The 12,409-nt window shown below is 59.1% G+C and overlaps 1 protein-coding gene across 1 annotated transcript; it reads right to left on the bottom strand.

Annotated features, from left to right (window-relative positions):
- Positions 1-1,897: 1,897 nt before the first annotated feature.
- EIF4B (eukaryotic translation initiation factor 4B) lies at positions 1,898-12,054 on the bottom strand. Its single transcript, XM_054001996.1, has 15 exons — positions 11,967-12,054; positions 8,974-9,111; positions 7,888-8,096; positions 6,723-6,839; positions 6,475-6,529; positions 6,174-6,317; positions 5,635-5,745; positions 5,309-5,476; positions 4,695-4,929; positions 4,114-4,232; positions 3,824-4,034; positions 3,160-3,227; positions 2,763-2,850; positions 2,614-2,668; positions 1,898-2,082 (listed from the first exon to the last, which is right to left on the bottom strand). The coding sequence occupies exons 1-15, from the start codon at positions 11,977-11,979 to the stop codon at positions 2,005-2,007; spliced, it is 1,809 nt and encodes a 602-aa protein (XP_053857971.1). The 5' UTR covers positions 11,980-12,054; the 3' UTR covers positions 1,898-2,004.
- Between the last annotated feature and the right edge of the window lie 355 nt (positions 12,055-12,409).

The raw sequence follows: 12,409 nt of genomic DNA, 5'->3' as shown, positions 1-12,409 counted from the left end.
CCTCGTTAACCCGCCCCCGCGGCCCCCCGGGACCCCCAAACTCGGGGGGAAAGGGGGGTTGGACCCACCCCATGGGGACCTCGAGAATCAAGGAGAAGGGGGAGGCTGAGCCCCCACCACGAGACCTCCAGATTCGGTGGGAAAGGGGATCCTCATCCCATGCGAGCCCCAAACTCGGGGCGGGGGATGTTGGTTTGGAGGGGCTCAAGGGACCCCACACAATCCCGGGATGGGGTCCCCAGGGGAGTCCAGGGACCCCAAACCCCTCCCTTGCGAGCCTCCTGGGGGGGAAGCTCGTTTCAAGGGGAGGAATTGGGGTACAGGGGGTTTTGGCAGGCGTTGGGGTGAGGGTTATTGAAGTTTTGGGTTGCAGGGGAGGAATCAGGGTGCAAGGAGGGGTTTGGGGTGCAGGGCTGGTTTCGGGTGTGGGTTATTGTGCAGGGGGGGTTGGGGTGCAGGGAGGGAATTTGGGTTCAGGAGGGGAATTGGGGAAGAGCTGTTTGGGGTGCAGGAAGAGGATTTGGCTTTGAGGGTCTTGAGGTGCGTAGAGGGGACTGAGGGGCCTGATCAGGTCCCCTCCCGGTTGGGGCTGGCAGGGTCCCCTTCTCCCGGCCCTCGGGGTCCTCCCCCCTCACCCCGGCCAGGACAGACCCCCCTTTGTGGGGCCGGAACCGCCGCGGGGGGGGCCGCATTCCAGCGGTGGGGGAGGCGGGTTCCAGCATTCCAGCGGTTGGGAAGAGCCGGGAAAGAGGAAGGGCGGGGGGCGGGATCCCGGGGCTCGGCGCTGTGCCCGCGCCCCCAATTAATTACCGTTAATCAGCGGAGGGTGGAGGAAGAGGAAGAATGGAAGGATGCAGAGAAGGATCAGGATGAAGGTGAAGGAAAAATGAAAAAGGAGGAGGAAGAGGATGAAGAATTAGGGATGAGGAGGAAGAAGATGGAAGGAAGAAGGAGAGGAAGGACAGAGGGAAGAGGGAAGGAGAAGGAAAAAGAAGGAAAGAGGAAGAAAATGAAGTGGAAAGAGGAAGGTGAAGAGGAAGCAGGAGATGCAATGATGGAGGAGGAAGAAATGAGGAAGTGGAAGAGGAAGGGGGGGAAGAGCAAGAGAGGATGGAAGGAAGGAAGAAGATGAAGGAGGAGGAAAGGCAGTAAGAAAGAAGGAAGGATGAGGAAGGAGGAGGAAAGATGGAATGAAGAAAGGGGATGCAAGAAGGAAGCCCAGAGAGAGGAAGGCCAATGTCGGGACAGGAAATTCCCCCTGGGGGGCTTTGGGAACTGCCCTGTTCCCCTTCAAGGTGGGGAGGAGAAGGGCAGAAGGATTTGGGGCCTTTCTGGATCTTTTTCAGCTCATTTTATTGGAGAAAACAAAACACCCCCCCTGGGGACCCCAAAACTCCCCCAGGGCCTCCCAAAACCTCTGGGAAGGTTCTTTTTACACATTTTTACAGCCCACCCCAAATCCCAAAATCTCGGAATATCTTGAGGTTCTGGGGTGGAAATCCAGCTTTTCCTGTGTAAAGGGTGGGGTTTGCATCCCAGAAATAGGGTGGGGGACCTGGGGGGACATCTCTGAGCAGGAGGATGATGAAGGTGCCCAGGGGGAAATCAGCATTCCAGAGGTGAGGAAAACGGGGGGCGGAGGGGGATCCCAGAGCCCGGAGGATTTCGGGGGGATTGGATGCCTCCCTATTCCTGTTTTGGAGGGGCTCCAGTGAGGATGAAGGCCAGCTCTTCCTCACCCCTTATTCCATGGAAAACACGGAGGGGGGGCTGCTTTTCTTTCGAGAACACGATTGGAATTACCCCTCCCGCCCCCCGTGCTGATTTTGGGGTGATTCCCATGCGATCCGTGTGGGGCTGTTTTCGGGATTTAAGAAGCTGTAGCTGAGGGAATTGATGAGTTTTAGGCTTTATTTCCGTCTCGCCTGGATCAAGGTTGGGATTTTTGGGAATCTCCAGAGATTCCCACGGCAGCTGAGGAGGAGGAGGAGGGGGAGGAAGTTTTTACTCAGCTCCTTCTTCATCATCACCTTCATCCTCCCCATCCATGGAGAGCGCGGCATATTTGCTGGCATGGCTGAACTGCAGGGAAAAACAGGAAAAATTCCCAAAAATGGGATTTGAGGTGGATAAAGATCCCCAGGGGCTCACACATCCCAAAATCAGGGGGTCACAGCCCCCAAAAGGGGTCAGAGAAATCCAAAATTGCTGGGGTAGTTGAGCTGGGAGGGCCAGGGGGCTCACTGTTGAAAAAAAAATTCCCCAAGCCCCCAAAAAAACCAAGATTTGAAGGGCATGAAGACCCCCAGGGGTTCATGCACCTCAAAAAGAGGGGTTCACAGCCCCACCCCCAAAAGGGATTTCAGACTGCTCAAGGCTGAACTGTGAAGGTGGGCAGAGGGAGGGGGGCAGTGAAGCAGAAAATTCCCACAATACCCCAAAAAATGAAGGGTTAAAGTCCCTTGGGGGTTCACTCACCCCAAAGAGGAGTCACAGCCTCCCCCGTTAACTGGAGGCATAGGTCATCAATTATGGTGAAAATTCCCCCAAACCCCCCAAACCCGGGATTTGAGGGGGGTCCCTCCCCTGTTCTGGGTCCCCCTGGGTCCTTACGGAGGGGGGGGTCTCCTCCAGTTTCTTTGGCTCGTGCTCCTTCCGGGGGTCCCTCCTGAGGAGCAGAGGTCAGAGGTCAATTCCCGGGGAAATTCCCAGTGCCCGGGGGGGGTTTCCCGGGTCCTGAGGGGGCTCTGGGGGGGCCTCACCTCTCAGGGTCCCCCATTCCTGCGGGGCCACGACTGCAGCTCCGGCCCTTGGAGCTGCTCTCCCGACCTCCCTCCGGCTTCACTTCCTCTGCGGGGAAAGGGTGAGGGGGGTCACAGCCCCCAAAACCCCCTGAGCCCCCCAAGCCCTCCTGAGCCTCCCAGCAAGGCCTCAACATCCCTGGAACCCCTGAACCCCTTTAAACCCCCCCACAAAATCCCTCAACCCTCCCAGATCCCCTGATACAAACCTCCCCCTGAGCCCCCCTAAAGCCCCAAGCTCCTCCAATATCCCCCACCCCCCCCATAACACCTCCTGAGCCACCCAAGTGCTCCCAAGACTTCCCCAAATCCCCAAAACCCACCCTGAGCTTTCCCAATCCCCTCCTCCCATTCTCACCTCTCCTCTGGGGGGTCCTGGGGGGGCCCCCATCATCTCCAGGGGGGGAGGGGCCAGAAGGGCCCCCACTGGGGAGAGAGAAAAGGGGGGAGTGGCATCAGGAAGGTCCCTGGAATGGCCTCATTCCTAGGAATGGTGGGATGAGGACGGGAATGTTGGGATATGGGATGGGGCACTGGAATATCCCTGAGCCACAGGAAAGTTGGGATCGGGCACAGGAACGCTGGGATGGAGCCCAGGAACACACCTGAGAACGGTGGGAGGGGGCACAGGAAGGTTGGGATGAGCAGAAGAGCCTCCATGGGCTGGAGTGCTGGGATGTGCCACAGAACACTGGGATGGGGCACAGTAATATTGGGATGTGTGGCTGGAGCATCCCTGGGCCACGTGAATGTTGGGATGTGCCAGTGACTCCATGGAATGGGCCACAGGAACCCTGGGATGGTGCACAGGAACATTTCTGTGATACAAGGATGTTGGGATGGGCCTTAGAAAGGTTGAGATGGGTGGCAGAAATGTTGGGATGCACTACAGGATCATCCCTGGGAATGTCAGGGTCCCATTCTCCCAGCCCTTGGGGTCCTCCACTAGGGAAAGCCAAGGACCCATGGAATGCTTTGGGCTGGAAAAGCCCCCCCTGGCAACTCCTTCCTGCTACACCCACCTGGTCGGGGAGGCTTGCTCCAAGTCAGAGTTCTGGGAATTGCCAGGGGGGTTCTGGCTGCTCCGCTTCATCCAGGCATTTTCCTTGGGAGGTGGCGCCGGCATCACCTTTGGCTTCTCCTCCCGGGATTTGGGGGGCGGTGAGGGCGGTTCCTCCTCTTTTCCTAGGGGCTCATTTTCCAGGGATTTCTCGCTCTCCCTCCTCCGTGTGGCTAGGGGGACACAAATCCGTGTGGCAGCTGCTGGCCGCCCTGGGCCGGGACGCTGCGGCCGCGCCGGGTCCTGACTCACTCCGGCCGGTGGGGCCAGAGCCCGTGGACGTTCCCGGGGGTCCCGTGGGGCCGCTCTGGGAGGATTCGCTGCCTGTCCGGGATCGCTCCTGGTTCTCCTCGCTTCGCCAGCTTGGATGCCTGGGATAGGGTGGAAATAGGATCAGGGGACTGGGAAAGGGCTGCCCCATCCCACCTTTCCCATAGGATGAACACCATCCCACCCAAACGACTCCCAAGGGATCATTCCCACCCATCCCACTTTTCCATGGGTACCATTCCTTGTTCCTCCCATCTCTCTGTGGGGATCAGCCCCAAATTTCCTGAGGAATAATTTGCATTCTATCCCACCCCTCCATGGGGGTCATTCCCTACCCATCCCCACCTTTGCCACTGGATCATTCCTAGCCAATACCCCCTTTCCCAAGAGACCATTCCCTACCCCCTCACATTTTGGGTGGGATCATTCTTTGCCCATCCTATCACTAACAAGTGATTATTCCTTACCCATCCCACATTTCCCAAGAGACTTCCCAGCCCTTCCCACCTTTCCCAAGGGATCATCCCCATCCCACTCCCTCTTTCCCAAGGGACCATTCCCACCTTTCCCGGGGTCGCCTGTCGATCCTCTTGTCGTCCTCCAGCTGCCGCTGGAGTTTTTCCTGCTCCTTCTGGAGCCGCTCCTCCACTTCCCGCTCCCGAGCCGCTGTATCCACAGGCTTGGCCCCTCCGAAGATGGAAGCGGCCCGGCTGGACTGGGCAGCGGGAGCTCCTGAAGTCTCCTCTTCCTTGGGAGCGCTCCGGGGCTTCAGGTTGAGCTTCGGTCTCTGGGTGGGACCTGGGAACGAGCCGGGAGATCCTGGTGGGCACCGATCCCACCTGGAATAGTGCTGGGACTGACAGGGTAATCCCCGTCCCATCCCATCATTCCCAAGGGATCATCCCCTTCCCCAGCCCACCCTTCCTGAGGGATCATTCCCACTCTCTTTCACTTTTCCACAGGAACATTTCCAACCTAACCCACCTTTCCTGAGAGACCATTCCCTGTCCTTCCCACCTTTTCATGGGGATCATTCCTGTACCATCCTGAGCTCATTCCTAGTTTGTAGGGATAAATCTTTCTCAAGAGACCCTTCCAACCCCATCCCACCTTTGCCAAGGGATCATTCCCATTCTATCCAACCTTTCCCAAAGGAACAGCCCTGGTCCCACCCCACCTCTGTCCTCGCGGCGGAAATCATCCCGGCCGTAATCATCCCGGGAATTCCACCGATCCATCCGGTCATCCCGCCGGTCATAACGATCCTCATAGCCACGGTAGTCATCGTCCCGGCGGTACCCGCTTCCAAAGGCTCTCCGGCCGCTGCCTATTCGGGAATCGTAGCCTGGGGAAGGAGATGGATCATCTGAGAGTCACTGGGGATAATGTAGCCCAGATTCCCGGTGACAAGAGTCTGGGAATTTGGGGGATTCCCAGTTACTTGCTGGCCTTGGGGGGGGTCTCCCACTCTCTCTTCCCCTGAAAACCCTTGGGAATTCCCACCTCGGTCGTAATCCCTGCTGCGGTCGTCGTAGCGATCCCGGCTCCCAAAACCACGATCCATGTCCCGCCGTGGCCCGTCCCGATACCGGTCGTCATAGCGATCACGATATCCTGGAAGCGGGATGGGGTTTTACTGGGATAGGCACAGATTCCACAAGGAAGGAGGAAAATCCCAGTACTGCTCCACGTGGGAAAGGAGGAGGCCTCATTCATCCCTACAAACTGGGAATGAGCTCAGGTGGGAATGAAGAGTTTTGGGAATGAATGAGCTTGGAGTAAGAATGAGAGCTGAGAACAAATGCGCTCCAAATGGGGAATGAACAAGCTCAGGGTTGGGGAATGAGTTCTGGGAATACATTAGCTCCAGGTGGAACTGAGCTCTGGGAATGAGGACCAGATGGGAATGAACAAGCTCAGGGTGGGAATGAGCTCAGGTGGCTCCTAATCTCAGGCAGAGCAGATCTTGAGACAACGCTAGTTCCCAGGACACAGGGGAAGGAGGGAGTGCCTGCAATGCTGGGCCCATTCTCTTCACTTACTGTCCCCGAACCCATCGTCACTCCGGCGCGGGGGGAAGTCATCGAAGGTGTCGGGAGCAGCCGGGCGCGCGCGCCAGTCGCTCTCGAACCGCTCTGAGTCCCGGAAGCGATCCCGGTCTCTGCCGAAGCAGCGATCATCCCGGTCTGCTGGGAGCCAGGGACACAGACAGGGACAAGGAGAGGGAAAGGAAATGAAGATTAAAAGGAAAGGAAAGAAACAGGGCAGGGTCAGAGCTGGGCCCTTGGCCACTCTCCCTGAATCCCTACCCTGCCTGATCCGTGTCCTCAGCTGGACGCTCACCTTTATCCTGAGCTTGATCCGCCACATCCACTCGTATCCTTCTGTTTCCTAAAGACTGGGAACAACAGTGGGAAGTGAGTGCTGGGCTGGGAATTCCCTCCCCATATCCCACCTGACCCTCCCCTCTTCCAGCTGGAAGACATTTGCCCTTTCCCCGTCACTCCAGGCCTGTGTCCAAACCCTTCTCCAGGTCCTTGGAGCCCCTTTAGGCCCTGGGATGTGCTCTTGGAAGCTGGGATTGGACTCACCTCTTCATTGAGGCTGAGGGCCTGGAACAGGGAATCGATATCCTCGAATTCCGCATATCCGAAACCTTTCAATCTCTCGGGATTGGTGGGTTCCCGTGGGAGCCGCACGGCGCTGATCTGTGAACGGAGGGAGGGCAGGGAAGCTCCCCTGGGGATCTTGGCTTCCAAAGGGGAATGTGGAAAGATGGAAGGATCTGGGATGGAGCAACTCATGGATATCGAGGGATTGAGGGGGTTCCTCATGCATGAGGAGGAAGAGGGGGGTCCCACCCCAAACACCGCAGAGCTTTCCAACATCTTTGGATTGAGGGAATGAGAAGAGAATTCCAGCTCCGGGAGCTGCACTGGGAACAATAGGAAGGGCCAGGTATGCTCTGCAGGCTCATGGAAGCAGGAGCCATCTCAAAACTCATCCCAGTGGAAAACCAGCCCTGGATGTGTCCAGCACAAGTCCCACATGGACACGGGGCAGCTCACAACCTCCTTTCCCTGGATTATGGCTCCCAAAGTGTAGGAGCTCCTTGCTCATTCCTGATCTGAGCCCTGGGAAATGTCAGGAGCCACATTCCTAAATGACACCTTAGGGGGTCACGGGGTCTCCGAAGCATCCCTTAGATTTTCCTGGGATAGATTTCCTGATGGGAAACCTCTTGCAAAGCTAGGCTCTTGCTTGGACCAAAAGAGAATCCACAACACATCCATGGAATTATATTTAAAGAATGACAAATGCCAAGAAAGAGGGAAAAGGAATGAGGATGGACAAGGTCAGGTGCAGAGCTGGAGAGGGAAGAGCAGGATTGGTTCAAATGGGAATAAACTGGTTTTTCCCAATTTGTGGTTTTCAACACCTCTATGTGATCCATGAGCTTCCTGATGCTGTTTTCTTTCCACCCGGGAGCGAGCCAGCTGCCCTGCCCCGCCCCAACCCCCAGTATAACCTCCACCAGATTCCACAGGGAAACCCCCCACTGAAGGCTTCTCAATCCCACTGGAGGATAAGGAATGGCTGATCCATGGCTGGGGAATCAAGAGATTCTCTCAGGATCAACCTACAGACACTCACACCCCTGGAAAACACCCCGTGGCAACGGATACAGGTGCCCGATGGAGAGAGCACTGCACCCCAGGTTCCCACAGCATTCCCGCCCTCTGGAACGTCACTCACATTGAGACCTCGGAAGAAATCCTTGATGGACTCTTCTGTGACGTCGTAGGGCAGGTTTCCCAGGAATGCCGTGTACGGAGGGGATTTGGGGAGGCGGCTTCTGTCGATGTTGGGCTCGCGGGCAGCGCGCGGGGCCGTGGGAAGGATGGAGCGGTCGATCGGAGGCGCCCGGTAAACGTCGTCGTCATTGCTGTGCCACATGGTGGAGACTGCGGAGAAATCCGGGATGTGGGCACAGGTGCACCTGGCCAGAGCCAGCTGGAGCTGACCGGGGCCAAGCAGAGCTGGCCAGCTCAGCTGGAGTCAGCAAATCATCCCACATCCCACCCAGATGGAGGCAGCTGAAAGCAACCGGAGGCGATGGGAAGGAGCCGGAGTCATCCAGAGCCACCCGGAGGCAGCTGCTGGCAGCACCGGTAAATCCATGGAAAAGGTGCCCTGAAGCCATCCAGAGCAGCCAAGGCAGGGATAGGCAATCCCATGGGATGGCTTTCCAGGATTCATTCTGGCTTGGATTCCAGCCTGGCTCAGTGGGAAGCTCTGGTGAATCTGGTCCCCAAAACCCTCAACATCCCACTGCTGCTCCCCCACTTTGCTGGACACTGAGCCTCGTCCCTAAGAAAAACTAGCATGGCTCTCCCAGCTTCATTATTCCCAAAAAAGGAATAGCAAGTGGATTTTTCCAGTTATGAGTGCCACTGGCAGCTAGGAATGCCAGTCCTGGAGCCTTCCAATCTGGAAGGTGGGAATTATGTACCAGGAGCTGGGAATGACAGTCTGGAAGGTGGGAATGCCAATCTCAGAGCTCAGAATGGTGCCCAGGGATTGAGAATGCTGTTCCAGCTCTGGGAATACTGCTCCTAGGACTGGGAATGCCAATCCCAGAGCTGGAAATGCCACTCTGGGGACTAGGAATGCTATCCTGGATCCAGAAATGCTGCTCTGGAGGCTGGGAATGTAAATCCCAGAGCTGGGAATGCCGTCCTGACTCCAGGAATGCCATCCTCACTCTGGGGATGCTGCTCTGGGGGCTGGGAATGCCAACTCCAGAGCTGGGAATCCTGGCTCCAGGAATGCCACGCTCACCTTCCAGGTCGTCGGTCTCGTCGGCCCAGCTCACAGGTTTGGGGATGTAGGTGGGGCCCCCCCCGCCCCCCCCATCCTCCGCCAGGAAATCCGTGAGCGTCAGCGTCTTCCCCTTCTTTGGCTTCTTCTTTGCTGCCGCTGCAGGAGCAACCGGAGACACGGATCAGAGCGGGAATGGGAGTGGGGATGGGGGGAACTGAACAGGGAATGGGTGGGAGTGAGAGTGGGAATGGGCAGGACAGAGAGGGAGTAAGAATGGAATCAGAGTGGAAATGGTGGGAATGGGAGTGAGGATGGGCAGGAATGGGTCAGAAAAAGAGTGGGAATGGGAGGGAAGGAAAGTGGGAATAGGTGGAATGAGAGCAGGGACAGGAACAGGGCAGGGGTAGAGAGGACTTGGGACACTGGAATGGGACATGGGGCATGGGATATGGGACACTGCGATGGGACACGAGGACCTGACATGGAACACGAGGCACCAGGATACAGGACACGAGACACTGGGATGGGACAGAAGACATTAGGATGGGACATGAGGCCTTGGGATGGAGCACAAGGTGACACCATGGGACACAAGGTGGGACATGGGACATTGGGATGGAATGGGAGGAGCTGGGATGGGACACAAGGCACCAGGATGAGACAGGAAGTGCTGGGATGGAACACAAAGCACCAGGATGGGACAGCAGCCACTGGGATGGGACAGGAGGAGTCAAGAGGAGACAGGAGGTGTCAGGATGAGACACAAGGAGTCGAGAGGGAGAGGAGCCACCAAGATGTGACACCAGTCACTGGGATGGGACATAAGGCACCAGGATGGGGCACAAAGTGACAGGATGGGACATGAGACACGACATGAGGTACTGAGAGGGAACAGAAGGCATTGGGAGGGGACACACGACATTTGGATGGAATATGGCACTGAGAGTGGACATGAGGTGCTGGGATGGGCCATGAGGGCATCAGGGTGGGCACAGGGTGGGACAGGAGGAACCAGGAACGGATATGGGGCACCAGGACAGGACAGGAGGAACTGGGATGGGACAGGAGGCAGCACAGAAAGAGCCAAGAGGGGACGGGAAGTGACAGGATGGGACACAAGATGGGACATGGGGCACTGGGATAGGATATGAAGAGCTGGACATGAGGACCTGGGACAGGGACAGGAGACACAGGGGTGGGATGGGGCTCCAGACTTGGACATGGGACACCAGAATTGGACAGGAGCCACTGGGAGGGGCCAGGAGCCACTGAGCCAGCCCCCAGCCCCCTTTATTCGTTATTGGAAAAACTGTCTCCATGCCACCCCCTGCAGGGACACACCCAGGCACATGCTGTGACCCTCCTACAAAACCGGGGTGTTTCCTGGAAGGTGGGTTTGGAGTCACAGTTCCCCTGCTCTTCCCTCCTTGCGGGAGGAACTGCTGCTCTCATGCAGCTCTGCCACTGGATCAGGGACCTTTCCTGGCAAAAACCGCTGCATTTTCCAGGAAAAATCCCTCCAGGTGGAGCCAGGGTGTCTTGGAACCCCAGAGAAATGGTGGATTCCCCTCCTTCCCCAGTCAGGTTTTTGGGAGGTCAGCTGTGGTCCCAGGGGAAGGAAAACTGATGTGTTTCAAGGACATGAAAGACAAAGGCTTGGAAAAACATTCCCTTCTTTTTTTTTTTTAAGGAGAGATCATGAATTTTTGGATGGCCAGAGCTTCCTGTCAGATACCTCTGGTGAGAAATAATAATAACTAATTAATCAACTGAAGAGCTTTAACAAGGATAAAAAGGATGGAGGTGGGATTGCTCACAGAATGGCCTGGAAATGTGTTATTCCATGGAAATCCAGCATGGAGAGAACCACCACCGGTGTCTTCCCGTGGGAATTGGGAGGGAGTGGTAGTGTGAGACCCCTGGGATGGCTTCATCTTCTCCCAATACATCCCTTCCCTCCCCACTGTGGATTTCAGGGAAGCGCGGGGCCGTTCCCGGACTCCGAGGGGAATCCCAGCCTGGCATCCAGGAGCCCCAAGACCCTCAGAGCTGCCCCAGGGTGACCAAGCTGACCTCGCCCGGGACACTGCTGGGAATGTGGAAAGCACCTGAGGCCCAGGGAAAGCTGGGACAGGGAAGGATCCAGGTGGCAAACACCGAACCTTGGGGTGGGGGGCACCTCCCAGCCCCGCTGTGCTCACGCCGGTGCCGGGGCCCCCCTCCCGCTCCAAGGATCCCGGGAGACGCTACGGGGCCGCCAATGGAGGGGAGAGCCGGGTGGGAACCGGGGCAAGTCTGGTGTACCCCCCCCCCACGCCGGGACTGACCCCGGAGAAGCTGGGAGGGGTCACATCCTGCCCCGCCTCCCCCGTTACTAACCCCAAGGAGCCTCAAGGGCACCTCCGGCCCGGCAAGGGGGTCCCGGTGAAGCCCCTGCGGGCAAACGGAGGGGGGCTGGTCCCAGCTCTTCCCGCAGACTCCCGGTACCGGGGCCCCTCCGCCCCCCCCCCCCCCCCGTTCGCGGCCACGTGGGCGCGTCGCCCCCTCCCCCCCTCCCGCGCGCACGCGTCGGGCCGCGCCCGGCGCGCGCACGTCAATCACCGGCCGGGCGCGCGCACGTCAATCACCGGCCGGGCGCGCGCACGTCAATCACCGGCCGGGCGCGCGCGCCCCCGCCGATGGGACACGGGGGGGGGGGGGTCCGGCGCGCGCACATCAATCACAGGCCGCGCGCGCCGCCCCGCCAATGGGAAGCGGCGTGGCGGGCGGGGGGAGGGGGGGGCAAGGGCGCGTGCCCGCCCTGAGAGGACGCGGCGGAGGAGGAAGGGGGGGGGGGGGAGTTCGGTTTTCCCGCCGCTTCCCCCGGTTTTCCCGCCACCGTCTCCCCCCCAGCACCCTCTCCGGCAGCGGCGATGCTCGGAGCAGCCCCGGGGCCACCATCGGTGCCGCCATCAGTGCCCGCGGAGCTCCGCGCGGGCCGGCGGGGCCCGGGCCCGCGGCGCAGCGCTCACCTGGGGCCGCCATGTTGGGACGAGGCAGAGAAGGCAAAGGACGCGGATGGTGGCGTCACGTGACCACGAGCGTCGCGCCCTGTCAGGGGGCGGGGGGAAACCCGGGGGGCGTGGTCTGGGGCGGAGGCGGGGCCTGGAGCCGGACGGTTCTGCGTGGGAGGGGCCGGAGGGGAAGGGACCCTCGGGACCCCCCGGCAACCGGGACCCCGGGCACTGACACCCCCCGGCAACCGGGACCCCCCGGCAACCGGGACCCCGGGCACTGACACCCCCCGGCAACCGGGACCCCGGGCACTGACACCCCCCGGCAACCGGGACCCCGGGCACTGACACCCCCCGGCAACCGGGACCCCCCTGCACTGACACCCCCCGGCAGCCGGGACCCCCCCGGGCACCGGCACTGACACCGACAGCCGCCGGCACCCAAGGCACCACCCGGGCTG

The sequence above is a fragment of the Vidua macroura genome, chromosome 34 (genome assembly GCF_024509145.1).
Source record: "Vidua macroura isolate BioBank_ID:100142 chromosome 34, ASM2450914v1, whole genome shotgun sequence".
NCBI lineage: Eukaryota > Metazoa > Chordata > Aves > Passeriformes > Viduidae > Vidua > Vidua macroura.
The sequence above is the reverse complement of the archived record's forward strand: the minus strand, read 5'-3'. Positions and strand labels throughout refer to the sequence as shown.